This window comes from Camelus bactrianus, chromosome 10 (genome assembly GCF_048773025.1).
Source record: "Camelus bactrianus isolate YW-2024 breed Bactrian camel chromosome 10, ASM4877302v1, whole genome shotgun sequence".
NCBI lineage: Eukaryota > Metazoa > Chordata > Mammalia > Artiodactyla > Camelidae > Camelus > Camelus bactrianus.
In genome coordinates this window covers 55678579-55691476 of record NC_133548.1, presented here as the reverse complement: position 1 = coordinate 55691476, position 12898 = coordinate 55678579, and the positions used below count along the sequence as shown (strand labels likewise).

Sequence of the window (12898 nt, the reverse complement as noted above, 5' to 3'; positions counted from 1 at the left end):
AATCTTTCTGAGGTTGACCTTTTGTGTTTTCCCGGAAAATAATGAATGGCATCCTTTTCAGGATTAGCGTGCTTGCCTCTTGTATTTTCATAAAGTAATAGTTGGGAAGATTGATAATAGCTCTCCTGTCTAAGGCACAGGGCAGCCTGGTGTCGGGGGAAGAACACTGGTTTGAGAGTGGAGACACGGGGAAGTTATGTCCCCCGGCCAGGCCTCCCCACCGCCCGCCAGGGGCATGATGATCTCCAAGGCCCCTTCCAGCTCTGACAGTCTGTGGTTCTGTGGAAAACTGCAGAGGCGGATTGGATAACACAAACAGCTAGAGGACAAAGAGTCACCTTTGGAAATGTCAAGGTTTTTCCCATGATAATGAACACAGACTAGAACGTGTGCTTATTTACTAAGCCGTGGCCTGGTAAAATCAGAAGTAACAAGCTAACAGGCATCTGGGCTCAGGCAGCTGCCACGGCATTGTGCCGGGAATTCCAACTGGTTTTCCTTCCACCTAATGTCAGTAATCTTTTCTGCTTTTGGCAGGAGGACAAGACTGCAGAGATGTAGAGAAATTTTCAGTCCTTTTATCAACAGTTCCCTTGACCTTGTCTTATTACTGAAAGTTCCCTTAGAGATTTGTCAGCCCATTCCTCTCATTTCACTGGTGGAAAACTCAGGTCTAAAGGGATGAAATGACTTATTTGCATCTCATATCATGTTAGTGGCAAGGCTAGAATTAGAACTCAGGTCTTCTGGTTCATAGCCTGACCATTTTTTTCTTTTTTTTTAAATGGAGGTACTGGGGATTGAACCCAGGACCTCATGTGTGCTAAGCATGTGCCCTAACACTGAGCTATACCCCAACCCTTAGCCTAATCATTTTTATCTTCCACATGTCCTAACCTCTGAGACCATAGGAATCTGGCTTTTCTTTTTAAAAGCCTAATTCTTGTTATTAGGGATAAAAATACTTCCATTTTTTAAACAGTAATTTTTTACCAGTAAGCACAGTGCCCCTTATTTTTCTTTTCTGTCTACTTTTTACCCTTCCCAGTCCCTCAACTTCAAAAGTTCATATTTCATAGACAGGGCTATGTTTGGTTTTGTTACTTACTAGACAGTTAAAATGAATTGGATTCAACTGTGTTTGAGGCATGAGGAATTGGGGAACAAAATGATGGGGGAGACATTGGGAAGGATTTGTTTTCTTCTTTGGCACTTGTTATACTGTAAAACAGCTGGAGCTATAAACTTGAAGCTTGGCAGCCTTGTGTTTGAGCCAAACCAAAATAGAAGAAAATTGATTCAATATTTGTAAGTAAAGTTATGAATGTTTATATTTACATCTTTTGCAGACATGCAGTGGAACATTTTCTGTTGGTTTGAAGCTCATTATTTTAAGTCCAAACTTTAATGAAAGAACCGTCTTTTTAGGGAATGGACTTAATTAAAGGTGCCCCAATCTTAGCTCCCAGAGCTAATAAAGTCCATTTTACTTTAATCTCTGGAAATTCTGGAATATGGATGTGAAGAGGAAGAGAATCTAGGTGATGAGGTCTTTCTCTAGAATTCCTCCTACCTCCAACTCCCTCCCTAAGCTTACAGGAACTATTATGTAACAGAAAATTACATTATACATGTGATTTTACTAGAATTGTATCTTTCTAGTTCAAATTCCAGTTTGATGTAAAGCTTTGTCTTGAAATAATTACATCTGGCCAGAGGGAGGGACTGGTGTGCCTGAGGTCACTCAGAGTGGCTAGGGCTGCTGACTCCTGGCTTGGTGCTATTTCTGATATACTGTCCCCCTGAATGACTTTATTTTCTTCAGCTGTCTTTCCAGGGTCACTGGCCCTGCTCTCATGTAGATATATCTGTGTGGCACATTGCACTGGGGACATAGTTACCACTCTCAGAGCCGAAGGAGATTAGGAGATTCAAAACTTCACTGTCTCATTCGCGTTTCTTGTATTGAGTTCTTGTTTGTTTGTTTTTTTCATATTTGTAGTTCACCCCAAGGGATCTCCCTGCCGTAGACTAATAGTCAGTTTTAACGTCCTTGATACTACCTTTTAGAGCACCTCCCCTAACCATCCCGATCTCATCCCTGCGGCTCCATGTTCCTCAGTCCTATCCTTGTGTCTGATTTCTCTGTTTAATTCTTTGAAATCAGGTCCCCTGTCCTTTCCCAGTTCTCTCCCTATATCCTCTCTGCTTGCCTCCCCTTTCTTTGTCCACTTTCCCCCTTCCGTCTGCTCTCAGCACTTTTCTCTCCCCCATTCACCCTCCTTCCTCCTCTCCTCAAAACATACACACAAAGTTAAATTAAACAGGGCTCCCATGACACTAACCAGAGTTCTTTTTCCTACCAGTTAACTCAACCAAAGAAAGGGGCTGGTGATTTGCAGTGATGGGGGAGGTGGGGAAGAGTTTCATTTCATCAAAAGATTTTGCTCATTGTCATTTTCCATTATTTCTGCTTTAGGGTCTTTTCCCCCCTGGACAAGGAGCCACAATTGGAGTTGATTTTATGATTAAGACAGTGGAGATAAATGGTGAAAAAGTGAAGGTAAGATGCTAAGTGTTTTATAAGGCTTTCATTGTGCTGTGTGAGAGGAAGGAGTGTTTTCATAACATTTATTAAATCACCTAATGGAAACCCACATTGAAAATAACGTAATCAGCCATGGCAGCTTATTTCCAAACAGAGTTCCTCTCTTCCTTTTGTGGGGGCAGGATCGAGTTGTGGGCGATGTGTTTACACGTGGTAAGACAGAGAGAAAAGGCTAAGGCAAGTTTGTCCCGTCTCTGTCGTGTCAGAGGTGATGTAAAAACAAGGAATTTCTTTTGAGGATCTCCTGAGTTGAGCAGAGCTGTTTCTTCTGAACAGCAGTCTCATGAAAGAGCCTCCTGATTCCTACATTCGCCGTGGGTCACTCTGTCCTATGAATCATTTATTAGAATTATTCTGTCTCCCACCCGACCTCTGTCCCTAGTAGGGGAGAAATACTAAATAAGGGGTCCGGGAGGGATCCTTGATCTCCCCTCCCCCTTTTGTGGCCTCTGGATGGTTTGGTGCTTGTAAGAATATGGTGTGTTCAGTAACAGGAGAAGGGAGGTAGTGTTTTTCAAGTGCCTAATATGTGTCAGTCCCCCGCTACATGCTTTTACACTTGCTACTGTATTTAACCTAATCTTTATTGTAAACCCTGTGAGGTAAGTGGTGAATTATCTTCAGGTCATAGTTTTCAGAGAGGTTGGGTGACTTATTTATCCATGGCTACACAGTTAGCAAAAGAGTTAGGCAGGATCTGAAGCAGTTTTGTGAGCCGGTGCACCCCACTGCCTCTCTGGGGTCTCCCCTGCTATGAGAGAGAGAATGAAGGCACAACAAGCCCGTCACCTTGGAGCAAGGAAAGAAGGAGGCGATGGAAAGAAATGTGCCGTGAGAATAAATTACTTGGAAGGAGGGTAGAGATACTGATTTTTGGCACTGTGCTCTGCCTGCCCCTCAGAGTTAGTGAAATTCCACCATCAGATCAGAGCTGAATCCCATGGAAAGAAGTGATGACCCTGGCCCCAGCAGCACAATGAGACCTGTAGCATCAGAGCTCCAGCCAGATCTCAACCTCAGCATCCTAACCTGAGCATCCCAAGTCTGAGTCCGTGTCACTTGCATCCTTCTTCCGCATGAACCTGCACTCCTTCCGCATGAACCTGCACTTTAGATGCTTCTGGAAGACCAGAGAAGCTCCAGGGTGCTCTTACAGAATTTCACAGACACACAGAGATGTGTTTAGGGATGAGGCTCCTGCGTGGGGGACAGAAGCTTTCCCAGGGTCTCTTCCAGCCCTGACTCCTCATAGAGGTTCCTTACTGCAAAGACGTCTACACTGAATACAACAGTGATGGAGAGCTGAGGGCTCTGGAAAACAAAAGCGGGGTGGGAAATCCACATAAATGCCAACCGGAGAGGTCAGAAAAATAGTGTGGGGAGAGGAGGGAGACAGGGGTGTGCACTTAAGAGGCGGCAGCAGGAAGAGCCACTTGTGGTCTTGTTCCAGGAGAGGGAGGTGGTTGCCATCCCAAGGAGCTGGGTGAAGATAACTGCTGTTTCAGGCATTTTGTTTCCAGGTGTTTGGGTTTCTCATTTATATTCACATATGTGTATGAGTTCATTCCTTTGACCAGAGATCCAGTCCCGTGCACCAGGCCCTGGGAATAAATAGCCGTGAATCAGAAGTGGTCCCCATCGGTAAAGAACAGGTTTATTTTTCTTTCCTGAATCCCCAGGTTTAGGTATTATATTAATTCCACTTTCTGTGAATCATAACTTCATTTAAAGTACGTATTACACTTAGCTAAAATCCATCCTTTTTTAACATCTCACTCCACCACGAGACCGCAGGCTCCCCGGGAACAAGGTTTAGCTCTTCCTCATCTTTGTATCACAGCACAGTTCCTGTTCCTTTCATCGCTTTATGCCTCTGGACCTTCATCTCTGGGAAGTGAGAGTTGGCTGATCTCCCAAATCCAGTCCTAATTAATTTGCCTGTGATTCTTTCTAGCCGTGTATGTAGAATCCAGATACAAAATGTCTGTCCTCAACCGCGTTACATTAACGCGGGTCTCATTAACACTTGGACGCGTGAGGAGAGCAACCCAGGCTTCACTAAGGAGATGACTGTTGTCTGACTGTTGCCAGTGTTCTTTAACCTTTACTGAATCCCTCTTCTTGGTGATAGTTCAGTCTTTTTGCTAGTGGTTTGCAGGCTTTCTCAGAGCCCCATAGAGTCAGTGGAGAGAGAATCCACTGGTCGTTTTTGCAAGATCGGCTGCCCGGCGAGTGGCAGGGCAGGACCAGAACCTCGGTTTCTCTCCTGACTTATCCTCCCTCAGCCTCCCCTACAAGTACCATTCCTTCTAGAGTGGTTCCCAGGATCAAAGGCAGCTTATCAAAGGTATTAGAAAGATTCTTGTGGCTTTTAAGGCTTGGTGCCAAATCAGTCAAGGCAAAGTTGAGGAAGAGGCTCTTCTCTTAAAGTGGTCTGCATTATGAAGGTGACCTTGGGTAGAAAATATAATTAAAACATACAGAATTTTCTCCTCTCCATTGATTTTTTAAAGCCTATCATAAGTTAATGAGTCATAAGCAAAGCTCTAAGCTCAGTCTGCAATGTTTTAATGTTAGGAGATGAATTATAATAGAAATAGAAGATTTGCTGGATTTTCCTCTCATCAGGTGTGTATTGCATAGATCTGAAAGTCTGGAAAGTGTGCACATGTATCTGCTCTTTCAACCATCTGTCTATCCTTTCATTCATCCAACCATCCTGTCTTAGAGTAGATGCTTTGTGCCAGGCACTGTGTTAGGGGAAGCATCCTTGGTCCCTAGTAACTTACTGTCATCTTGCTCAAACATTTTATCTGTGAAATCTTCTTTAATATCCTACTAATTTTTTAAGCAGAATGCATCAATCCTTCCTTTGTGATTCCACCATCCTTTGTTCATTTAGTTATCCATCATTCAAATGTGTTCACCATGTATCACATACTGTTTTAGGAAGGCGCTGGGGATATAAGGTTGAATAAAAGACAGCCTTTGCCTCCTTAAGAACTCAGTCTAACAAGGGGACATGCTAGTAAACCAATGATCACAGTATATTATTGTAATGGGGAGGCAGTAGAGGTGTAAATGACGGTGCAAAGAAGAGACTGGAAGAGCGCAGCCCCATGCTAGAGTGAGAGTGGTTAGAAAGCCCAGGGCTGTGGTATTGAGAGCATATTGATGGACATAAGACTAACACCAGGAGACACTCTTTCATAAAACATCTCATTTCTTACTCTGGTTGGTCAACTACGTGTTGTTTGTCCTTCTTGTACTGCAAGCTCTTCGAGATCAGAGATTGTATTTTATTTCACTTTGTTATCCTCCCTGTGCTTAGCACAGTGTTCTGCATCTATTAATCATCTATAAATGCTGAAAAAGAGCAAATGAATTGCAGAGGGAATAGTGAAACCAAGTTCAATGATAAAGGCAGTGGAATACGGATTCCCTCAAATTAACCATAAGGCTAGAAACAGGCAGCCCCCTTTGAGGAAGCAGCATACGTCTTAGCAAAAGCATAGAATCACTATTCTAGGAAATATTTCAGTGGTTTTAATTCTCAGAGCTGTTCTCAAGATGTGCCAGTCATGGGAACATACTGATTTCTAATGATGGACAGAATTAAATCCAATCACAAGTGTTTTTCAAGGCTCAGTGTGGCACTAAATTAATAGTCTTTTGTTCTAAGACACATCCTGGTAGAGGGGAGCCATGTCCCTAGGTTTGGGGCAGAGAAGAGAAATAGCTTTTGTCCTGGCAAAAGCTGTAACATCTGTATGGGTGCCTTCAGCCTACACAGGCTTTCGTGTACATCCTCAAAGAGCAGCTGCTACTTCAAATCAAAGAAGAGCCTGTGTGCCGCTGATTGGTGGCAGGGACCACCAGTCACTCATCGTCTCCTCAGCTAAACTGGTATGAGCAGAGGGTGACACCAACTGCCTCATCCTCTTTGGATGCAGATGTACATTTAAATCGGTCTCCCGTGGCAAAGGCAGCCCGGTGTGTGGACTGAGTCCCCCACTAGGAATCAGAAGCCCCGGAGTCTGAGTCCCAGCCTTGCAAGTAACTAGCTGTGTGTAACCTGTTAATGAAAGGGAGGCATAAACTTGCCTGCCTCACTGGGTTGTTGTAAAGTTTAAACGAGACCATGAGTAAATATTTGAACATTTACTACATGCCAGACACTATTTGGTGTAAGGGATGCTGCAAGTAAAACGGACCCTGACTGCCCCTTCATGAAGCTTTCAGTCTAATGAGGAAGACGGTTATTAAACAAGTTGCTACAAATAAATAAGTGATACGGATGTTGTCAGGTGCTGTGAGGGAGGAGGCTGGGTTATAGCGTGGGTTGCAGGAGGGAATATGTGGGAGTCGGGGGGCAGGGATGGGGAACCTGGCCTGATCCAAAAGTTCAGGAGGTCTTCCCTGGGGAAATGATGTTCTGTTAATGGGGGTGAATGCGTCTTGTGACAAGTGAAATTTCTGCGATTAGAAGGGGAGATTACTGCTGTTGTTATTTCTCAAGGCCTGCGATTTGTTCTGCACTCAGCAGTCTCTCTGGGGAACGATTCTCTTTCAGAAGTCTGCCCTGTGCTGTGAAATTCAGGTTGAGGTGAATTTGCCTTCTTTGTTATTAGAACCATCAGTTATTAGGTCTTAAAACTGGTAAATGACTTCAGAAAATGTGAACTTTCAGCAGGTTTGCATATTATTAAAACCTCTTTTTAAAAAGAAGCCGTAGAAGCCCAGAGAGTTTAAGTGACTTGCCCAAGGTCAGAGAATTTAAAAGTGGTGGAGAGAAATTCTTGTCTGTCATGGCACTGTTCCTGTTTTCAGTAACAAAGATAATGCCTTAATATAGTCATTTGAATTTTGAACTGGAAAAGGTGGTGAAGTTGGGTTTTCTCTCTCCAGTTGCTACCTGATATGCCAGCAGTCACAGAGTGACAGCTTGCCCTGTGTCCCGACCTTTGTAATAAGGCATTGAGATTAAGGACATAGACTCTGGGACCACAATGCCTGGTTGAATCAGCTCTTGGACATATTGGCCATGAGACATTGAGCAAGTTCATTAATCTCTCTGTGCCTCAGTTTCTTTATGTGAGAAATGGATATAGTAATAGTACCTGCCTCATAGAGTTATTGTGAGGATTAAGTGAGTTATTACATTTAAAGTGCTTAGAAAAGAGCTTGGCACATAAATGCTCAATAGTTTGGTGATTTTTTGTTTTTTAAAGAATAGAGGGGATTTACTGCTTACAACCAAAATGAGAAAGTTTGAAATATGTTACAGGAATATAAAGCTTTAATAAGACATAGGAATATGCTTTCTGGTTTAGAAAATAAACAAAATGGAAAATGAAAATATGAGCTATGGAGAATCTATAGATAAAAAATATCAATTCTTATGGTAATATAGGTTTATACTAAAAATTAACAGATCATAAATACCCTAATTTCACCTTTTAAATGATGTTACACTAGATGCCTTTGAAAAGGAAGAATAAAGGGGAAAACTCAAAATATTTTAATGAAGAAAAAAACCCAAAAAACAAAGTGAGTCCCTCTCTCTCACCAGACACACTGAACAGATTTTTTAAAAAAATTATAGGTGCCTTTTTCTTAGGGCAGAAAATAACTATGAAATTATTTGGGTGAAGGTGATTCTGTTTCTAAACTAAGCAAACCAGTGCTTTCTTTCTTTTCTGCTTCTCCACCCTGATCCTTTTCTAATGCCTTTACAGCTTCAGATCTGGGACACAGCAGGTCAAGAGAGATTTCGGTCCATCACCCAGAGTTATTACCGGAGCGCCAATGCCTTGATCCTCACCTATGACATAACCTGTGAGGAATCCTTCCGTTGCCTTCCTGAGTGGCTGCGGGAGATAGAACAATATGCTAGCAACAAGGTCATCACTGTGCTAGTGGGTAAGTAATGACTAATGAGGGAAATTTTTTTTATTATTGAATTATAGTCAGTTTGCAATGTTGTGTCAATTTCCAGTGTAGAGCACAATTTTTCATTTCCACATGAACATACATATATTCATTGTCGCATTTTTTCGCCATGAGCTAGCTACCACAAGATCTTGTATTTATTTCCCTGTGCTATACAGTATAATCTTGTTGATCTGTTCTATATATATCTGTCAGTGTCTACAAATTTCAAACTCCTGGTCTGTCCCTTAGCCACCTCCCTCCCCCCGGCAACCACAAGTTTGTATTCTATGTCTATGAATCTGTTTCTGTTTTGTATTTATGTTTGACTAATGAGGGAAATTGACATGTGAGCATCAGAGAATTTATAATCACATAAGGCTTGTGCCATGGTACCTTCCAAGAGTGTAGTCTACAGCTATATAAATCAGTCGACATTCAGTTCTTCTGAACGCAATTGAAGAGAAAATGAAATAGATCCTATCCCATGGTGATGGTTTAGAAAAGTAAAGTAGAAAATATTGCTGATTGGTTTTCCTACCAGTGCAAGCTCTAGGGAAGAAGGTGGGCTGCCATGAAAGCTATGTGGGCTGCTAAACATTTAAAAAATCTAGGCCACAGAAACTGCTGGTCTACAAGTAAAACATATCTAAGTTGATAAAGAATTTGTTATTGAAGCAGTTGTTTTTTGCCTTAAAAATGTACTTTGACCAATTTTCAGAAAGAATCCACTAAGGATTTGTTTCATCTTGTAGGAGGGTAGGACCTCTATTTAGTATGGGGAAAAGCAGAAAACAACCCATGATTTTCTGTGGTGAGAAATATACCCATTAAAAATGGAATTGCAGGGGGAAGGGTATAGCTCAAGTGGTAGAGCTCATGCTTAGCATGCATGAGGTCCTGGGTTCAATCCCCAGTGCCTCCTCTAAAAATAGATACATACATAAACCTAACTACCCACCCCCGTCCCCCAAAAATGGAATTGCAGTGAAATGGACTAGATTATTAAAAATCCCCAGTGGTCATGGAAAAATACGAATACTGTATGATTTTTAAAATATTTTCTTCCTAAGAAGAAATATTGCTATATATTCTAGGAAGACCTGAATTTTGGAAAGCCGGGTAGAGAACCTCAGAAACATTCAGTTATGAATCATGGTTAACAGTAAGCTAAGTAAACACTTTACAGAAAGCATTACAGCTAGTATCTGTGTACCAGAAATCATATTAGGAACATTATGTGTCATGTTCCCAAATATATAGATGAGGAAACCAAGGTTCAGACAGGTGAAGTTCTTCCCCAAGCTCACACAGCATATAAGAATAACTCCAAACCCTGTGTTTGTCCAGCTGTAATATGCTGCCTTGTAACAAACTGCTGGACTTTTCCTTCAGGCCACAGGATTAAGTATGTGTCTCTCTATGAGCTAGTGCTCCAGGCTCAGTCCTGAAAACCCTCCTGGAGCACCTTTGCTGTGAAGAGCTGAAAGCCGTCTGTTTTGGACTTGAGCTTTTTCTCTGTTCCACAGAAAGCCCTTGAGAACTTGAGTCAAAGCAGTACTACTTGGGATTCTAAGGAAGTTAAGTGAGGTTATGAGGGGACATAATTAGTCAGTTCAGTATGAAAGAGACACTGGCTTTTTTAAAAAAAATTTATTATGGAAAGTTTTAAGCAGAAGCAAAATAGAGAAAACAGTATAATGAACTCCCATATACACATCTCACAGCTTTGACAGTTACCAACTCAGAGCGAATCTTATTTCATCTGTTCCCCATCTATTCTGTCTGCCCTCCCCTGCAGGTTATTTTGAAGCAAATCCCAGAGTTGTACTAATTCAGTTTATATTATTTTAGTGTGTATCTCTAAAAGATAAAAATTTTAAAAAAAGAGAACCTAACCACAATGCCATTTGCACACCTAAAAATATTAACAATTCCTTAATAGCATAAAAAATTTAGACAGTATTCAAATTTCCTTGATTGGCTCATACATTAAAAAATTTTTATTCAAATCAAGATCCAAATAAGGTCCATATCTTGTTATTAATTTTTATGTCTTTCAATTTTCCTTTTAGTTGTAGGTTATCCCTCCATTTTTGCTCCCTGTGAATTTATTTGTTAAAGCATTTGCTTGTCCTGTGGTGTTTTCAAGTCTGAATTTTGTTATTTTACTTCTGTGTTGTCATTTGATATGTTCCTCCATCACCCGTATTTCTTGCAGATTTGTAGGTAAATCTAGAGCCTGGTCAGATTCAGATTTTTTGTTTTTCATTTTAGCAAATGCACTTCATAGTTGGTATTCTGAGGTACAGTTCTCATAGGACAATCAAGAAAAATGCTTGATTCTTTCTTTTCCATTTATCACTTTTTAAAGTAGTGAGTTGGTTGCCTAGTCTTCCAAAAATATTGACATTTGTTTATATTTTGAATATCATCATAGATTTAAATATATTTGATGTATTCCAGTCCCTTGCAATGATTATTACTGATGCTCCAATTGTTGCAACTTTGAAAGTGGAGTTTCAGATACATGTACCCAAATGTTCTCATAGTAGCACCATGTATATAATAGCCAAGACTTGGAAGCAACCTAAATGTCCATCAGCAGATGACTGAATAAAGAAGTGGTGTATTTATACAATGGAATACTACTCAGCCATAAAAAGAATAAAATAATGCCATTTGCAGCAACATGAATGGACCTAGAGATCATCTTTCTAAGTGAAGACAGAAAGAGGAAAAAAAAACAACTATATGATATCACTCATATGTGGAATCTGAAAAAAAAAGAAGACACTATGAACTCATCTACAAAACAGAAACAGACTTGCAGACATAGTAAACAATCTTATGGTTACGGGGATGGAAGGGGTAAATTTGGGAGTTTGAGATTTACAAATGTTAGCCATTAAATAAAAATAGATTTTTAAAAAAGTTTCTGTGGTATAGCACAGGGAACTATGTTCAATATCTTGTAATAACCTTTAGTAAAAAAAAATATGAAAACGAATACATGTATGTATATGCATGACTGGGACATTGTGCTTTATACCAGAAATCGACACATTGTAACTAACTGTACTTCAATAAACTATATATATTATATAAAAGTGGAGTTTCTTCAAATGGGCTCCTGAGTCCCTTTGACATGACTCAGCAATCTTTGATAACTTTCTTGCTTTCTGGTAGGAAAAGCGTTCCAGGCATATCTTATGCATTCCCTTTCCCGGACCTGGAATTAGCCATTTCTTCAAGAAGCACTGTTTCTTTTCAATGGGAAGTTGTATTTTGAGGCTACAACCAAGGTGATAGGAATCCTTTTTACTAGGGGGTTTGTGATTGCTTTTTAGGCTTTTCAGTGGACAGAGCTAGTGTGTGTGTGTATGTGTGTCTGTGCACATGCTGAATTGTGTAGCATCCACAGGGGGTGTCTTATTAGGCTCTGCTAAACACTTTGACTCAGGAGACTACCGTAGGCCCCACTTGGCATCATAGTCACTTAGAAGGATGTAGGCGAGGAAACAGCTTAACAGCAGGTCCGCATCAAGCATCCCTCTTTAGTGGAGGCAGCCCTCACAGCAGTCCACAGTGCTGTGAGGACCTCCCGGGACAGTTCAGGTGTGAAGGGAAAAGGCTCATTTCAGGCAAGTGCAGGATCATCCCTGGCTAGAAGCCTCAATGCCCCAGAGGAGCCAGTCATTCTTGTAACAACCTGACAGGCCTAACTTTCAGGATCTCTTCAAGTGAAGAATCACCATACTCAGGAAAGCCCAAAGTTAAGGCTTTCCATTAGGTATTTATAATTCATATGTAGAATTCTCAGGCCAGATGGAAGTTATCAATCAAGGGTCAGTTTTACTATGAGCAATGTTACCAAGTAATACAGTTGACATATCACCTTGGTCAGATTTCCAGAATAGAGGTAGGAAATTTTTTAAAGATAAAATAACACCATGAATTATTCACACTGATACTTCCATTTATAATTCAGGACTATGGAAATTTTATTTAACCTCATTAATTTTATATCTGTATTTCCTCTCTCTCATGCCGAAGATCCCTGTCCCAATGCCACCAGCATAATTACTCATTTGCTTTATCCCCTAAAACATGTATAGCAACCCCAGAATAATGATGCCAGTGCCACTACCAAGATGATTACTGCAACAGTTCAAGATTTTTTCCTTTAATTCTTTCTGTCCTTAGGGTACATGCCACTGGGGATGTGTGATTAAATTACTGTATCTTAAAACTCATCTGATATAGTTCCTCTCTGTGTGGTTATGCCACTTCATGATTAACAGGTTCATTTGTTTAATTTTGCTTTCAGTTTTAAGAATTGCTTTTTAAATTTTTAAT

At 40.8% G+C, this 12898-nt stretch overlaps 1 protein-coding gene across 2 annotated transcripts in view; it reads left to right on the top strand.

Moving 5' to 3' along the window:
- The window catches only part of RAB30 (RAB30, member RAS oncogene family), an 89581-nt gene that overhangs the window by 66903 nt on the left and 9780 nt on the right, over nucleotides 1–12898 (top strand). For both annotated transcript variants that reach the window (XM_045508957.2, XM_010973439.3), the window contains exons 3-4: nucleotides 2480–2563; nucleotides 8347–8530. In XM_045508957.2, the coding sequence (XP_045364913.1) occupies nucleotides 2480–2563; nucleotides 8347–8530 (268 nt within the window). The remainder of the gene's footprint in view (nucleotides 1–2479; nucleotides 2564–8346; nucleotides 8531–12898) is intronic.